General features: G+C 36.6%; 1 protein-coding gene across 6 annotated transcripts in view; it reads right to left on the bottom strand.

Annotated features, from left to right (window-relative positions):
• The window catches only part of KIF21A (kinesin family member 21A), a 173,393-nt gene that overhangs the window by 52,545 nt on the left and 108,614 nt on the right, over positions 1-12,234 (bottom strand). For all 6 annotated transcript variants that reach the window (XM_065934621.1, XM_065934616.1, XM_065934617.1 and 3 more), the window contains exon 11: positions 3,488-3,691. In XM_065934621.1, coding sequence (XP_065790693.1) covers positions 3,488-3,691 — 204 coding nt within the window. The remainder of the gene's footprint in view (positions 1-3,487; positions 3,692-12,234) is intronic.

Raw genomic sequence — 12,234 nt, 5'->3', positions numbered from 1 at the left:
AGAGTTTCAACCTGACACCACTAAATACAAACATAATGCAGTCTGATGAATGAGTGAATTTTTTATTGATGTAATGCAAACCATTTAAAGCTAGATATCCAAAATATGGGGATTACTGTGTGAAAGGCAAATTTTATTTATCCATATACACAAAAAAAAGCAAAAAAAATCTAATTTAGACTTATACTGATCATAATGAGCTATAATGGCTCAAAGAATATGGTTCCCTGGCAAACAACCCTAATATTATATTTTCAGCATGAAGAAACTTTGTTTACCTTACACAAGAGAGCTATATTAAAACATATGGATGATGTGAGCTAATAGACAGGTAAACTTTAGATGCCTTCCCAGTTGCTTCTTTAAAAAAAAAAACAAAAAACTGCAATCAATAGTTCCAAAAGACAGTAGAGGGGCAGAGACATAAACTAATAATCTGATAATTCTCCATAATTTAAAGGAGTACGGTCTTTATTTCATTTAGTTCCATTATTATGTTTCTTGCAAAGTTAAATGGGGTGGGGGGGCCTGTGACAAATCTTGCTAACCATTCTAATATTTGTATAACTAAAAAATAAAAAACAGGCAATGTTGTCAATTCAATTATTCTTCCTTACCTGCTTACTATCTACACTTGGATTATTTTACAGTTCAACAGAAAATAAGCACAGAAAGGCAGAAGAGCCAACCTTTAAACCACACACATTAACAATTGGTTGTAGTTTAGATAAAACCTTGGATGCACAAGAGGGTGAAACATTCACGTAAAATATGATTTGGGGCATACTCCTTGAAAACAAACATAGCTTCTGACTTAAAAATGATACAGTCACCATTCTTCCAACCAACACTTACAGCATCAGAGGCCCTGTAGTAACTACAACCAAATGCTAACAACACAAAACAAAGTAAATTAAAAGACATGGAGCTTCTAAAACATTTGCAGATTCAGTGGGAGAAACGAAAGCAGCTATGAGAACTGGGACAGCTGAGCAAAACTGAACCCAAAGGCCAAACTCCAGATGGGTTTTGGAAACTCTCAGCCAAAAAGGGGTGTGATAAAAAAAAAAAACTGCCCTACACCATTTAATTTTTTTTTCCTCATGAGATTGCTGCCCACATTTTCGATAGTTGGATTAATGCCTTCTCTTTCAAAATTACGAATCTCCCTAGAGGAATCTTATTAGTTAGAAGTCATTTCCACTGGCATGAGTTCCTTTAGTCAGATGGCTTTGTTTCCAACTTTGAATTTAAGGAGATGAGAGAAGTAGATGATTTTGAAATTGGGAGTGCTTTGGGCTAGAGAAGAATTACATGAGAACTGACCTCATAAGGGAGGAATGAATCAAGGCACCATTGGGACACAGGAGGTCAGTAAGTAGGAATAAGAGAGACTGGCTAAGGCAGAAATTCATTTTTTCCCTCTGCTACTTTGCTTTTCCTCTTCCCTTTTGAATCGCTCGTATTATACTATAAAATGAATAAATATTGTTTTGTGTGTGTGAGTTAGGAAATCTGGACATTATACATTTGTAACAATTTCTAGAGAAATTAGTTCCACGTTGCAATTTTAAATGGAACTCACTGTATATGCAAAGTTGAGGTAGCACCAAATCTTGCAATGCTCTATTTGATAAATAAATATGCAGCATGTAAGACAACTCAACCAGAATCAATACATCTCAACAGGACCTACTGCCTCCAAAGAGTTCCGAATCTAAAGCTGCTATCATTCTAAACATTTCTGAACCTATTTGTTTATTATTTTTGTTTCAACTGTAACAAAAGACCTGTTAGCTAAAATGAGAGCTTACTAACATTTTTAAAATAAGAATTTATATTACATACGCATACAGCTAAAAGTTATTGGTCATAAATGAAATGTTTTATCAAACTGACTAAAATAGTAATATTTATCAATCAAAAAGCTTACAACTTTGCATTGTTACATAAATAACCTGCATCAGAGGTATTAATTTATGGTACCTATGATCACTATAAAAATGTCAAAAGAGCCTAGGTTTCTAATGGGATCCCTATTAATTATTATTCATACCCAATAGGTGACTATGGTAACATCTCTAAATTTACCTCAAAGGGAAAGAGCAGAATCAACTCATGACCTTGAGAAATATATCCTTGCTTACTATTCGTGAACCCAAACTACCTACACCTTTAAAAACAAGTCATACCATTTCACATTTTGACCAACTACACAACTGAATTTTACAAATAAATGATAAGTTATATGCAAAGGTCTCATTTTCATTTCCACAGTATGTTGAGTCACACCAATTTTGACAATTCTGTGAACACTATTACAGTTTTAAGTGCCCTACATAAAAACTAATCATTATATATTTCTAATGCTGCCATAATCAACCACTCATGAGCAATACCTATTAAGACATTAGGATCTCAAGGATGCAATTGCAATTACAATGCTCCTAAGACCATGGATGTGAAATTCCTGGTTTTAATTATTCTAATAATCCCTTCTTAAGGATACACAGCAGAATTAATTCTGAGAGTTTGAAACTTTAACAACTTTAGTCAACAGACGATTCAAGCAAGATATGCCTGGTTGCCAAAATAAATGTCTAAATAAACAGAGCAAAGTAGCACTAGATTAAATGTCAATAATAATTCTACAAAGTGCACTTCCATAACAAGCTATTTAACAAATAGACATCCTATTCCCCTTTGGAATATCTAGCCAAAAATGCTTAAAATTAATTTCACCAGCATGTTTAAAATATAGTCTATGTAAGTATGACTGCACCATAGAATCAATATGTAAACATGTACACAATTTATGAGGTCTTACCCACTCATGCATTATAAGTGGTTATATTTAAACTTTCCTCCTCTTCTTTGCATCCAGTTGATCTCAGAGGGAGATACTACCAGGATGCAAGGAAAAGGAAGCTAAGACCAGTGGTGAAAAGCTGAGTAACTCCTTGTTGGAAGAGTCAGAAAGTCTGAAATAACATAAATAACTCTGACATAACCAAATTGGAGGTCCTGCTGAAAATACTTAAGAGACCAAATGACATTAAATGACAGCCTGATGAATTAATTTAGCCTTTAGTTGAACTAATCTAGACAGGAAGCAGAATATATCAATGAGACATTAACTGCATTAGAAAATGGAAAAAAATGAAAATACTGAGTAATGATAAAATCAGCTCTGCAGAAAAGATGAATGGAATGCAAAGGCAGCTATTTGAAGAAATAATAAAATAATTTCTGATAGTAATTTTACCTTGCCATAGTCTAAATAAAATTCATTATGTATTATTGTAATTAAATTAATTCTTTACATATAAGGAAGAGATAAATCTTTAAAAGTATATACTTATAATCTATGTTAAATGACATTTCATTTTTTAATATGAGGTTATATATACTCATTGCAACTGCAAATTAAAATATCACAAAAGTGAGAATAATAGAGATTCATATAAAAGTGATTTTATAACACTACCTTTTTTTCTTCTTCCTTTCTTTCCTTTTCAGCTTCTCTAAATCTTTCTTAGCTAGGTCTATAATCTCAATGGTCTCTTTATCTGAGGATATTATAGTAGGGGAGAAAGCTGATGATCCGCTGAAATATGGTGATCTTGATGTGGCTCTTGTCAAGTTTTTTCGAAGATTCTCATTCACTGCTTCACTTTCTAATAATTTTGCCCTAGTGAATAAACATACATTTCAGTTGTAAACATGTATTACTGTGGTACATAATGCATAACATAAAATTTACCTATCTGTCTCTTAAGGGTACATTTCTACCACACAAAGTACATCCACACTGTTGTTCAACCACTGCTACCATCTACCTTCACAACTTTTCCATCTTCTCCAGCTGAAACTCTGTACCCATCTTATAAAATACACTATAACTTCCCATTCCCCTCTCCTCCCAGTCCCCAGAAACTACTATTCTACCTTTTATCTTTGCAAACTGGACAACTCTAGGAATAAATGGAGAACACATTAAATGAGTTGTTTTGCAAGCTAAAATATTTCCCAAAACGTATTTCAACACTGCTACAAAGTACAGGTTTTTTTTTTAACAAATGTGTTCACAAACATTAGTGTTTGAGATATTTTTAAAATTTTCCTGATTAAATAATTATAAATTTGAAGTAACAATCTGTGCTCAAAAGTACCAGTGATAATTAGATCACTTGCATTCTGGCCAATAGACACTTGTTATTCTGGCTTTGTAAACCCATCATTTAAACTTAAAATGTAGAAGCAGCATGGTTCCCTTCCTTCCATTCCTTATTCATCATGCTATAATAACATTTCCAAAGAGTTAAACATACACCTAACTGGCTGAAAGATATCTGGTTCCTGAATATGGTAAGGGAAAAGACAAAATCACCAAGGAAACCTGAGTCTGATAATTGAAAACATTCTTTTGTTTGCGTAAGTGGTCTTCACAATGACAGGAGAATAATGCATGTACTGTTAGTAAAACACACAAAAAACTGAATGATGAGATCCTAAGAGTCTTGATTCTTGAGATTACAAGGGATGCAGAGCCTCCTCTAGTCCATTTTAATTTAAACCATCATGAACACGATTAACTACCTCAATATAACACATTTCCCAGGTCAATTCGGCGCAAGGGTGACTGGGGGCATGCTAAGTGGCTTCGGTCATGTCCAACTCTGTGCAACCCTATGGACTGCAGCCCATCAGGCTCCTCTGTCCAGGGGATGCTTCAGGCAAGAATACTGGAGTGGGTGCCACGCCCTTCTCCAGGGGATCTTTCCAATCCAGGGATAGAACCCACATCTCTTATGTCTCCTGCATTGCCAGGCAGGTTCTTTACCACTAGCATCACCTGGGAAGGCCAAGAGTGACTGAGGCAGAGTTATAAGGAGAAAATGCTACCCACTAGTACTACTTTTCACTTTCATGCATTGGAGAAGGAAATGGCAACCCATTCCAGTGGTCTTGCCTCGAGAATCCCAGGGACGGGGTCACACAGAGTCGGACACGACTGAAGTGACTTAGCAGTAGCAGCAGTACTACCTATTACTACTAGCATGCACTCATCTCTGTTTCAAAACTATATGACTATGTACTTTTGCATACGTTCAAATGTTTCAGAGGAACATGCTAGATTACTTGCAGCTACTGAGCTCTAGAAGACACAGTCAGCTCTGTGTTTTTTCACTGTCTACCAAAATTACTCCTGACACCGCTGAAATCAGCTAGAGACAGAATATACATAAATCAGTAAATATATTTTATGTGTCCTATACATTCTTTAATGAAGTTGTTTTACTTTATATCCAGTGTTGCAACAGCTACAATGTTTTAAAAATGTTAAATAGCTTAAAATTTAAATGTTTAAAATTGTTAAATGTACATACTTCTAAGTTAAATGATTTCAAAGTCAGTTTAAAGAAAATTCTGAATATAATGCTGTTATCTTTTAATAAGAATAATATTAATATTATTAATAATGATAAGCTTATTATCATTAGCTTAATGATAAAAACTCAAAGTCAAAATTTACACTTTTTCATATTTTCAATATCTAGCTAGAGCCTGAGTACAAAATAATGAATGCTAAGAATGATTGAAAATACAAATTAAGTATCAATAATGACCTGCTTTTAATTGGCTCATTTATATAATAATCAGGTAATCTGTTTATTAGTACCAGATTTTAACAGTTTGCATTTGGGAAGGGCATATTTTTAATGCTTCAGTCCTGGTGCTAATAAAGGCTGAAACCCTTAGGGCTCACCTCCAACTCCACTAACCCGACATCACACTCTTGCTTTCTGTGAGGGCTATAGAGATAACATTTCTCTCTTTGCAATTTCTTCTCTTTCCACTCACCCACTCACACATTTGTTATTGTCTGCATTTCATTAAATTGGAGACCAATCAGTGAGGCATAAGGAGAAGTACACAGGAAAACTGACGGTTCCATCTCAGCTTTTTCACTCACTGAACCCTAAAAGATGATGCTGTTAAAGCTTCCACTTTTTCTTCCATAAAAGAGATGAAAATATATACTTCTCTAGCATAGTTATGAGGATGATACACAATGAATTTAAAATTTATCTAAGAATATTTTAACAAATAGTAACTATTATTGAAAAGTTGAAAAAATATAATTATCTAATTGCAGGTATTTAGTTAAATAAATTACAACCATGAGACAGTACTCATGGAGTCCTGAAAAACTCATGTTAGAAAAAATATTTAATAGCACTTTAAAATGCTCCTAACATCTTATTATATTTCAAAGAATAGATAGCAAAGCAATATATACAATGTGATAAAAATTTTACAAAAGTATGCACTGAAAAAAAATATTCTTTTGTGATATACAAAAATGTTAACATCATTTCTTAGAATGATGACTCTGGATGATTTTAACTTTTTTAATACTTTCCTATATTTTCAGAAATTTCTACAAAAACTTTAAACCTTTGAAAACTAGGATTAATTAGTGACTATTATCATTTCACCACAAATAATGTGATGTATAAGTTTATTAAAAGGTAACCAGTTACTATTTTATAATTAAAATGATAAGACTTAAAATATAAACATTCCTACGTGGGGTAATACATTGACATAATTTGCCTTAAGCAGCTGTGAATGAATGCCTTCCTAAGAGAAATTATTGATTAAAATATGGATTAGAGTAGAATTTGGTAGATAAAAACACAATGTGAGAACTTATAACTAGATAATAATAACATGTTAGACCTTCATAGCATTTTTCAATTTAAGATTTTATACATCCTGTCCTTTTATCGGAGCCCCATAATAATTCTTTCCTCTTTATGAATCACAGTTTTTTCATGGCAAAGGGGCTTGTGTAACTCAATGAAGCAATGAGCCATGTTGTGCAGGGCCACCCAAAAGGGACGGTTCATAGTTCATGGCTCGAAGTGGTCAACTGGAGAAGGGAATGACAAGTGGTGGCTTAGTCACTAAGTCGTGTCTGACTCTTTTGGACCCCATTGACTGTAGCTCACCAGGCCACTCTGTCCATCAGATTTTCCAGTCAAGAATACTGGAGTGGATTGCAATTTCCCTCTCTAAGGAGTCTTCTCCACCCAGAGATCAAACCTGGGTCTCCCACACTGCAGGGAGATTCTCTACCAACGGAGCCTCCAGAGAATGGCAGACCACTCCAGTATTCTTGCCACAGGAACCCCACAAACAGTGTGATAAGGCAAAAAGACATCACACTGGAAGATGAGCCTCCCAGGTCAGAGGGAGGCCAGTGAGCTACTGAGGAAGAGCAGAGGGCAATTACTAATAGCTCCAGAATGAATGAAGAGGCAGGGCCAAAGTAGAAACGATGCACAGTTGTGAATGTGTCTGGTGGTGAAAGTAAAGTCCAATGCTATAAAGAACAATATTGCGTAGGAACCAGGAATGTTAGGTCTATGAATTAAGGTAAATTGGATGTGGTCAAGCAGGAGATGGGAAGAGTGAACATCAATATCTTAGGAATCAGTGAACTAATATGGATGGGAATGGATGGATTTAATTCAGATGACCATTATCTTTATACTGTGGGCAAGAATTCTTCAAAAGAAATAGAGTACCCCTCATAGTCAACATAAGCATCTGAAATGCAGTACTTGGGTGCAGTTTCAAAAATGACAGAATGATCTCAGTTCATTTCCAAGGCAAATCATTCAAAATCACAATAATCCAAGTCTATGATCCAACCACTGATGCTGAAGCAGCAGCAGTTGAATGGTTCTATGAAGACCTATAAGGCCTTCTATAACTAAAACAAAAAAGAGATGTCCTTTTCATCAGAGTACTGGAATGCAAATGTAAGAAGTCAAGAGATACCTGAAGTAACAGGCAAGTTTGGCCTCGGAGTACAAAATGAAACAGGGCAAAGGCTAACAGAATTTTGTTAAGATAACATGCTAGTTATAGCAAACATCCTCTTCCAACAACACAAGAGACTACTCGACACATGGACATCACCAAATGGTCAATACTGAAATCAGACTGATTATATTCTTTGCAGCTGAAGATGGAAAAGCTCCATATAGTCAGCAAAAACAAGGCCTGGAGTTGACTGTGGCTCAGGTCATCAGCTCTTATTGCAAAATTCAGGCTTAAATTGAAGAAAGTGGGGAAAACCACTAGGCCGTTCAGGTGTGACTAAATCAAATCCCTTATGATTACACAGTGGAAGTGATGAATAGATTCAAGGGATTAGATCTGGCAGACTGAGTGCCTAAAGAACTACCGTTGGTAGTACTGGACAGGAGGCGGTAACCAAAACCATCCCAAAGAAAAAGAAATGCAAGAAAATAAAGTGGTGTCTGAGGAAGCTTTACACATAGCTGAGGAAAGAAGAGAAGCAAAAAGCACAGGAGAAAGACATACCCAGCCGAATGTAGAATTTGAACGTGGCAAGGAGAGGTAAGAATGCCTTCTTAACTGAACAGTGTAAATGAGTGGAGGAAGACAATAGAATGGGCAAGACTAGATACATCTTCAAGAAAATGGGAGATAAAAAGGGAACATTTCACACAAAGATGTATAAAATAAAGATAAAAATGGCAAGGACCTAACAGAACAGAAGAGATTATGAAGAGGTGGCAAGAATACATAGAAGAACTACACAAAGTGCCTGGCTGGATGAATCATAAGTTGGAGTCAAGACTGCCAGGAGAAATATCAATAAACTCAGATATGCAGATGAGATGATACCACTCTAATGGCAGAAAGGAAAGAGGAACTAAAGAGCCTCTTTATGAAAGTGAAAGAAGAGCATGAAAAAGCTGGGTTAAAACTCAACATTCAAAAAACCAAGATCATGGCATCTGGTCTCATCACTTCATGGCAAATAGAAGAGGAAAAAGTGGAAGCAGTGACAGATTTTATTATCTTGGGCTACAGAGTCACTGCAGATGGTGACTGCAGCCATGAAATTAAATTGCAGCCATGAAATTGCTCCTTAGAAGAAAAGCTATGACAAATCTTGACAGCATATTGAAAAGCAAAGACATCACTTTGCCAACAAAGTTGCAAAGTTCCGTATTGTCAATACTATAGTCTTTCCCGTAGTCATTTATGGATGTGAGAGCTGGACCATAAAGAGGGTTGACAGTTGAAGAAGTGATACCTTTTAATTGAGGTGCTGGGATCATCCCTTGGACTGCAAGGAGGTCAGACCAGTCAATCCCAAAGGAAAGCAACCTTGATTATTCACTAGAAGGACTGCTGCTGAAGTTGAAGTTCCAATGCTTTGGCCACCTGATTCAAAGAGCAGACTCACTGGAAAAGACCCTGATACTGGGAAAGATTGAAGATAAAGGAGAAGGGGGCAACAGAATATGAGATGGCTGGATAGTATCACCAACTCAAAGGACATGAATCTGAGCAACTTCTGGGAGATAGTGAAGGACAGGGAAGCCTGGCAAGCTGTAGTCGATGGGGTTGAAAAGAGTTGAAAATGACCTAGTGACTGAACAGCAATAACAACAAAAATTCTTTGACACTCACTAGTGGGTGTTATCTCATTTTTACAGATGAACACTAAAGATCAAAGATGTTAGGTAATTTGTCCAAGCTCGTATACTTAATAAACAGAAGTATTGAAAATTAACATTTTCAATCCAGGTAACTCAATTTAAATTCAAAGCTTATTTAAGTTTATTTCATATGTAAATTATATTTACATGACAAATTACAGTACTGAGATTGTAGAATACTCCTTATGAATGGGACAAACTGAATTAAAGAGCCATCAGATAAAAGTTGGGAAAGTGGAATAAACTTTTAACCCATATCACAAAAGATTTGATCACTAACTGAACTCAAGGCCTAAGAGTCATCATTGTTCCCTAGATGACTTAGCGAATAGTCTTAACTCAAGAACTTAAAGAAAAAAAAGATATAAGATGCTTCTGTCAGCTACTAGAATGAACAGAAATGATTTAGTCAGTTTTCTAGGAAACAGTGACACTAGTCAAGGGATTCATCAAATAGTGAGATCAAGCTTAGATTCAGTCTTAGAATAGCAGGATGGAAGAGAGGAAATGCAGCCCAAGAACCAGAGTATGGATCAGTCTAACAACTGACCAATGCCAAGAAAATAAAAAAAGATAAAAAGAAGCACATAGGAGCAGAAAAAAGAATATTTAGGAACTAAAAGAGATTAGTTTTGTCAGAAGGAATGGTAAAGATGGACTCTAAAGAGTCAGGAAGACCTGGAGACTGGTCAGAGAACAAGTGTTTGGCAGTGGGCAGGAAAGATCATTGCCAATGCAAGATGGAAATCACAAGCCCAGGTTGGGTTGCTGACCAGAATTATAACCTAAGGCCCCAAAGTTCTCCATCAAAAAGGTAAAGTTTGGAAATATACAAACAGAATAAATTCAAACTCAACATTCAAAAAACTAAGATCATGGCATCTAGTCCCATCACTTCACAGCAAATGGATGGGGGGAAAAAAGGAAACAGTGACAGACTTTATTTTCTTGGGCTCCAAAATCACTGCAGACAGTGACTGCAGCCATGAAATTAAAAGACACTTGCTCCTTGGAAAAAAAGCTATGACAAACCAAGGCGGTGTTATGAAATTTAGCAGAAACATAACTTTGCTGACAAAGGTCCATATAATCAATGTTATGGTTTTTCTAATAGTCATGTATCGATGTGAGTGTCTGAAGGCTGAGCACCAAAGAACTGATGCTTTCCAACTGGTGGTGGTGGTGCTGGAGAAGACTCTTGAGAGTCCCTTGGACAGCAAGGAGAGCAAGCCAGTCAATCCTAGAGGAAGTTAACGCTGAATATTCATTGGAAGGATTGATGCTAAAGCTCCAATACTTTGGCCAACTGATGCGAAGAGTCAACAAACTGCAAAGGACCCTGATGCTGGGAAGATTGAGGGCAAGAGGAGAAGGTGGTGACAGAGGATGAGATGGCTGGATGGCATCGACACCTCAATATGAGTTTGAGCAAACTCCAAGAGATAGTGAAGGACTCCACAGGGTTGCAAAGAGTCAGACATAACTGAGTAAACAACAAAACTTGAATATCTTTATTGCTATATCAGATGTTTTCTCATCAGTTTTCACTTTTTGAAGCATTTAAGGGATCTGGTGTGCCTTATGGAGGCAGAAACAGTAGAAGAACTACTCATCTCTGTTTAAATATCTCTAAAATAGCTACAGGAAGACAAAGGGAAACAGAACACAAACACAAGAAAGAGAATTGTTAGGGTAGCTGTGAGAGATGATCTCTCGGTTATTTTGTGCATATGAATAGCAGAAGTGAGTTTTGAGTTAGTTAGATGCTCCCAATGGAGCTGACTGTAGTTTTACTTCAAGAGAAAGCAGCTCAGCCAACAGGGCAAATCATGGAACCTGAAAATATTACAGAAATAATTAGTGTTCTTGATCATCTTTCTGACCTTTATTCTCACAATCTGTGCTCAGTGGCCCCCTCCACATTCCCACAATAGGTGTGGGTGTTCCATTTACCAATTCTGGTCATCCCATTTACTACATGTGACTATTTATGTAAGTTAACCCACCTAGGCTGTGAACTCCTTGTTTATGTAATACTTGTTCAATACATGGCATGATGCTTGGCCTACAGGGAGTATTTGCTGTATGTTTGTGAAATGTGAGTGATGAATGAGCTTTATATGTACCAGGGGCAGGCAAATTATAGGGATGCAATAACTCACTCAGACAGCTGGGGAAGTATAAAGGAACAGGAGTAATGGGAGATTTTAAAAATTAGGGATGACTTATTGATAATGAGCATTCCCAGATGGAGGGTGAGGAGTGCAAGGAGGCAACTCCATTGACATCAATTATGCCTATCCTTATATGAGGTCTGGTAAGTTACCAATTAAGGGTACAACAACTAGAGCAGTAGAAGAACATAGGAAGATAATGTGAGAAGAAGAAAGTAGTTTGTGACATTATATTCCCATATGTTTCATTATAGGCAAGTACCTTCCCCTAAAGTTAACCTGACCAAAGACCTGAAATATCACTGTGAATAGCTACACCCCTATGGACTGTAGCCAGCCAGGCTCCTCTGTCCATGGGATTCCCCAGGCAAGAATACCGGAGTGGGTTGCCTGCCCTCCTCCAAAGGATCTTCCCAAGCCAGGGATCAAACCCACATCTCACGTCTCTTGCAGTGGCGGGCGGGTTATTACCAGCACCACCTGGGAAGCCCTATACAAAACAAGCC

This window comes from Muntiacus reevesi, chromosome 4 (genome assembly GCF_963930625.1).
Source record: "Muntiacus reevesi chromosome 4, mMunRee1.1, whole genome shotgun sequence".
NCBI classification, from domain to species: Eukaryota; Metazoa; Chordata; class Mammalia; order Artiodactyla; family Cervidae; genus Muntiacus; species Muntiacus reevesi.
This window is presented reverse-complemented; position numbering and strand designations above follow the sequence as displayed.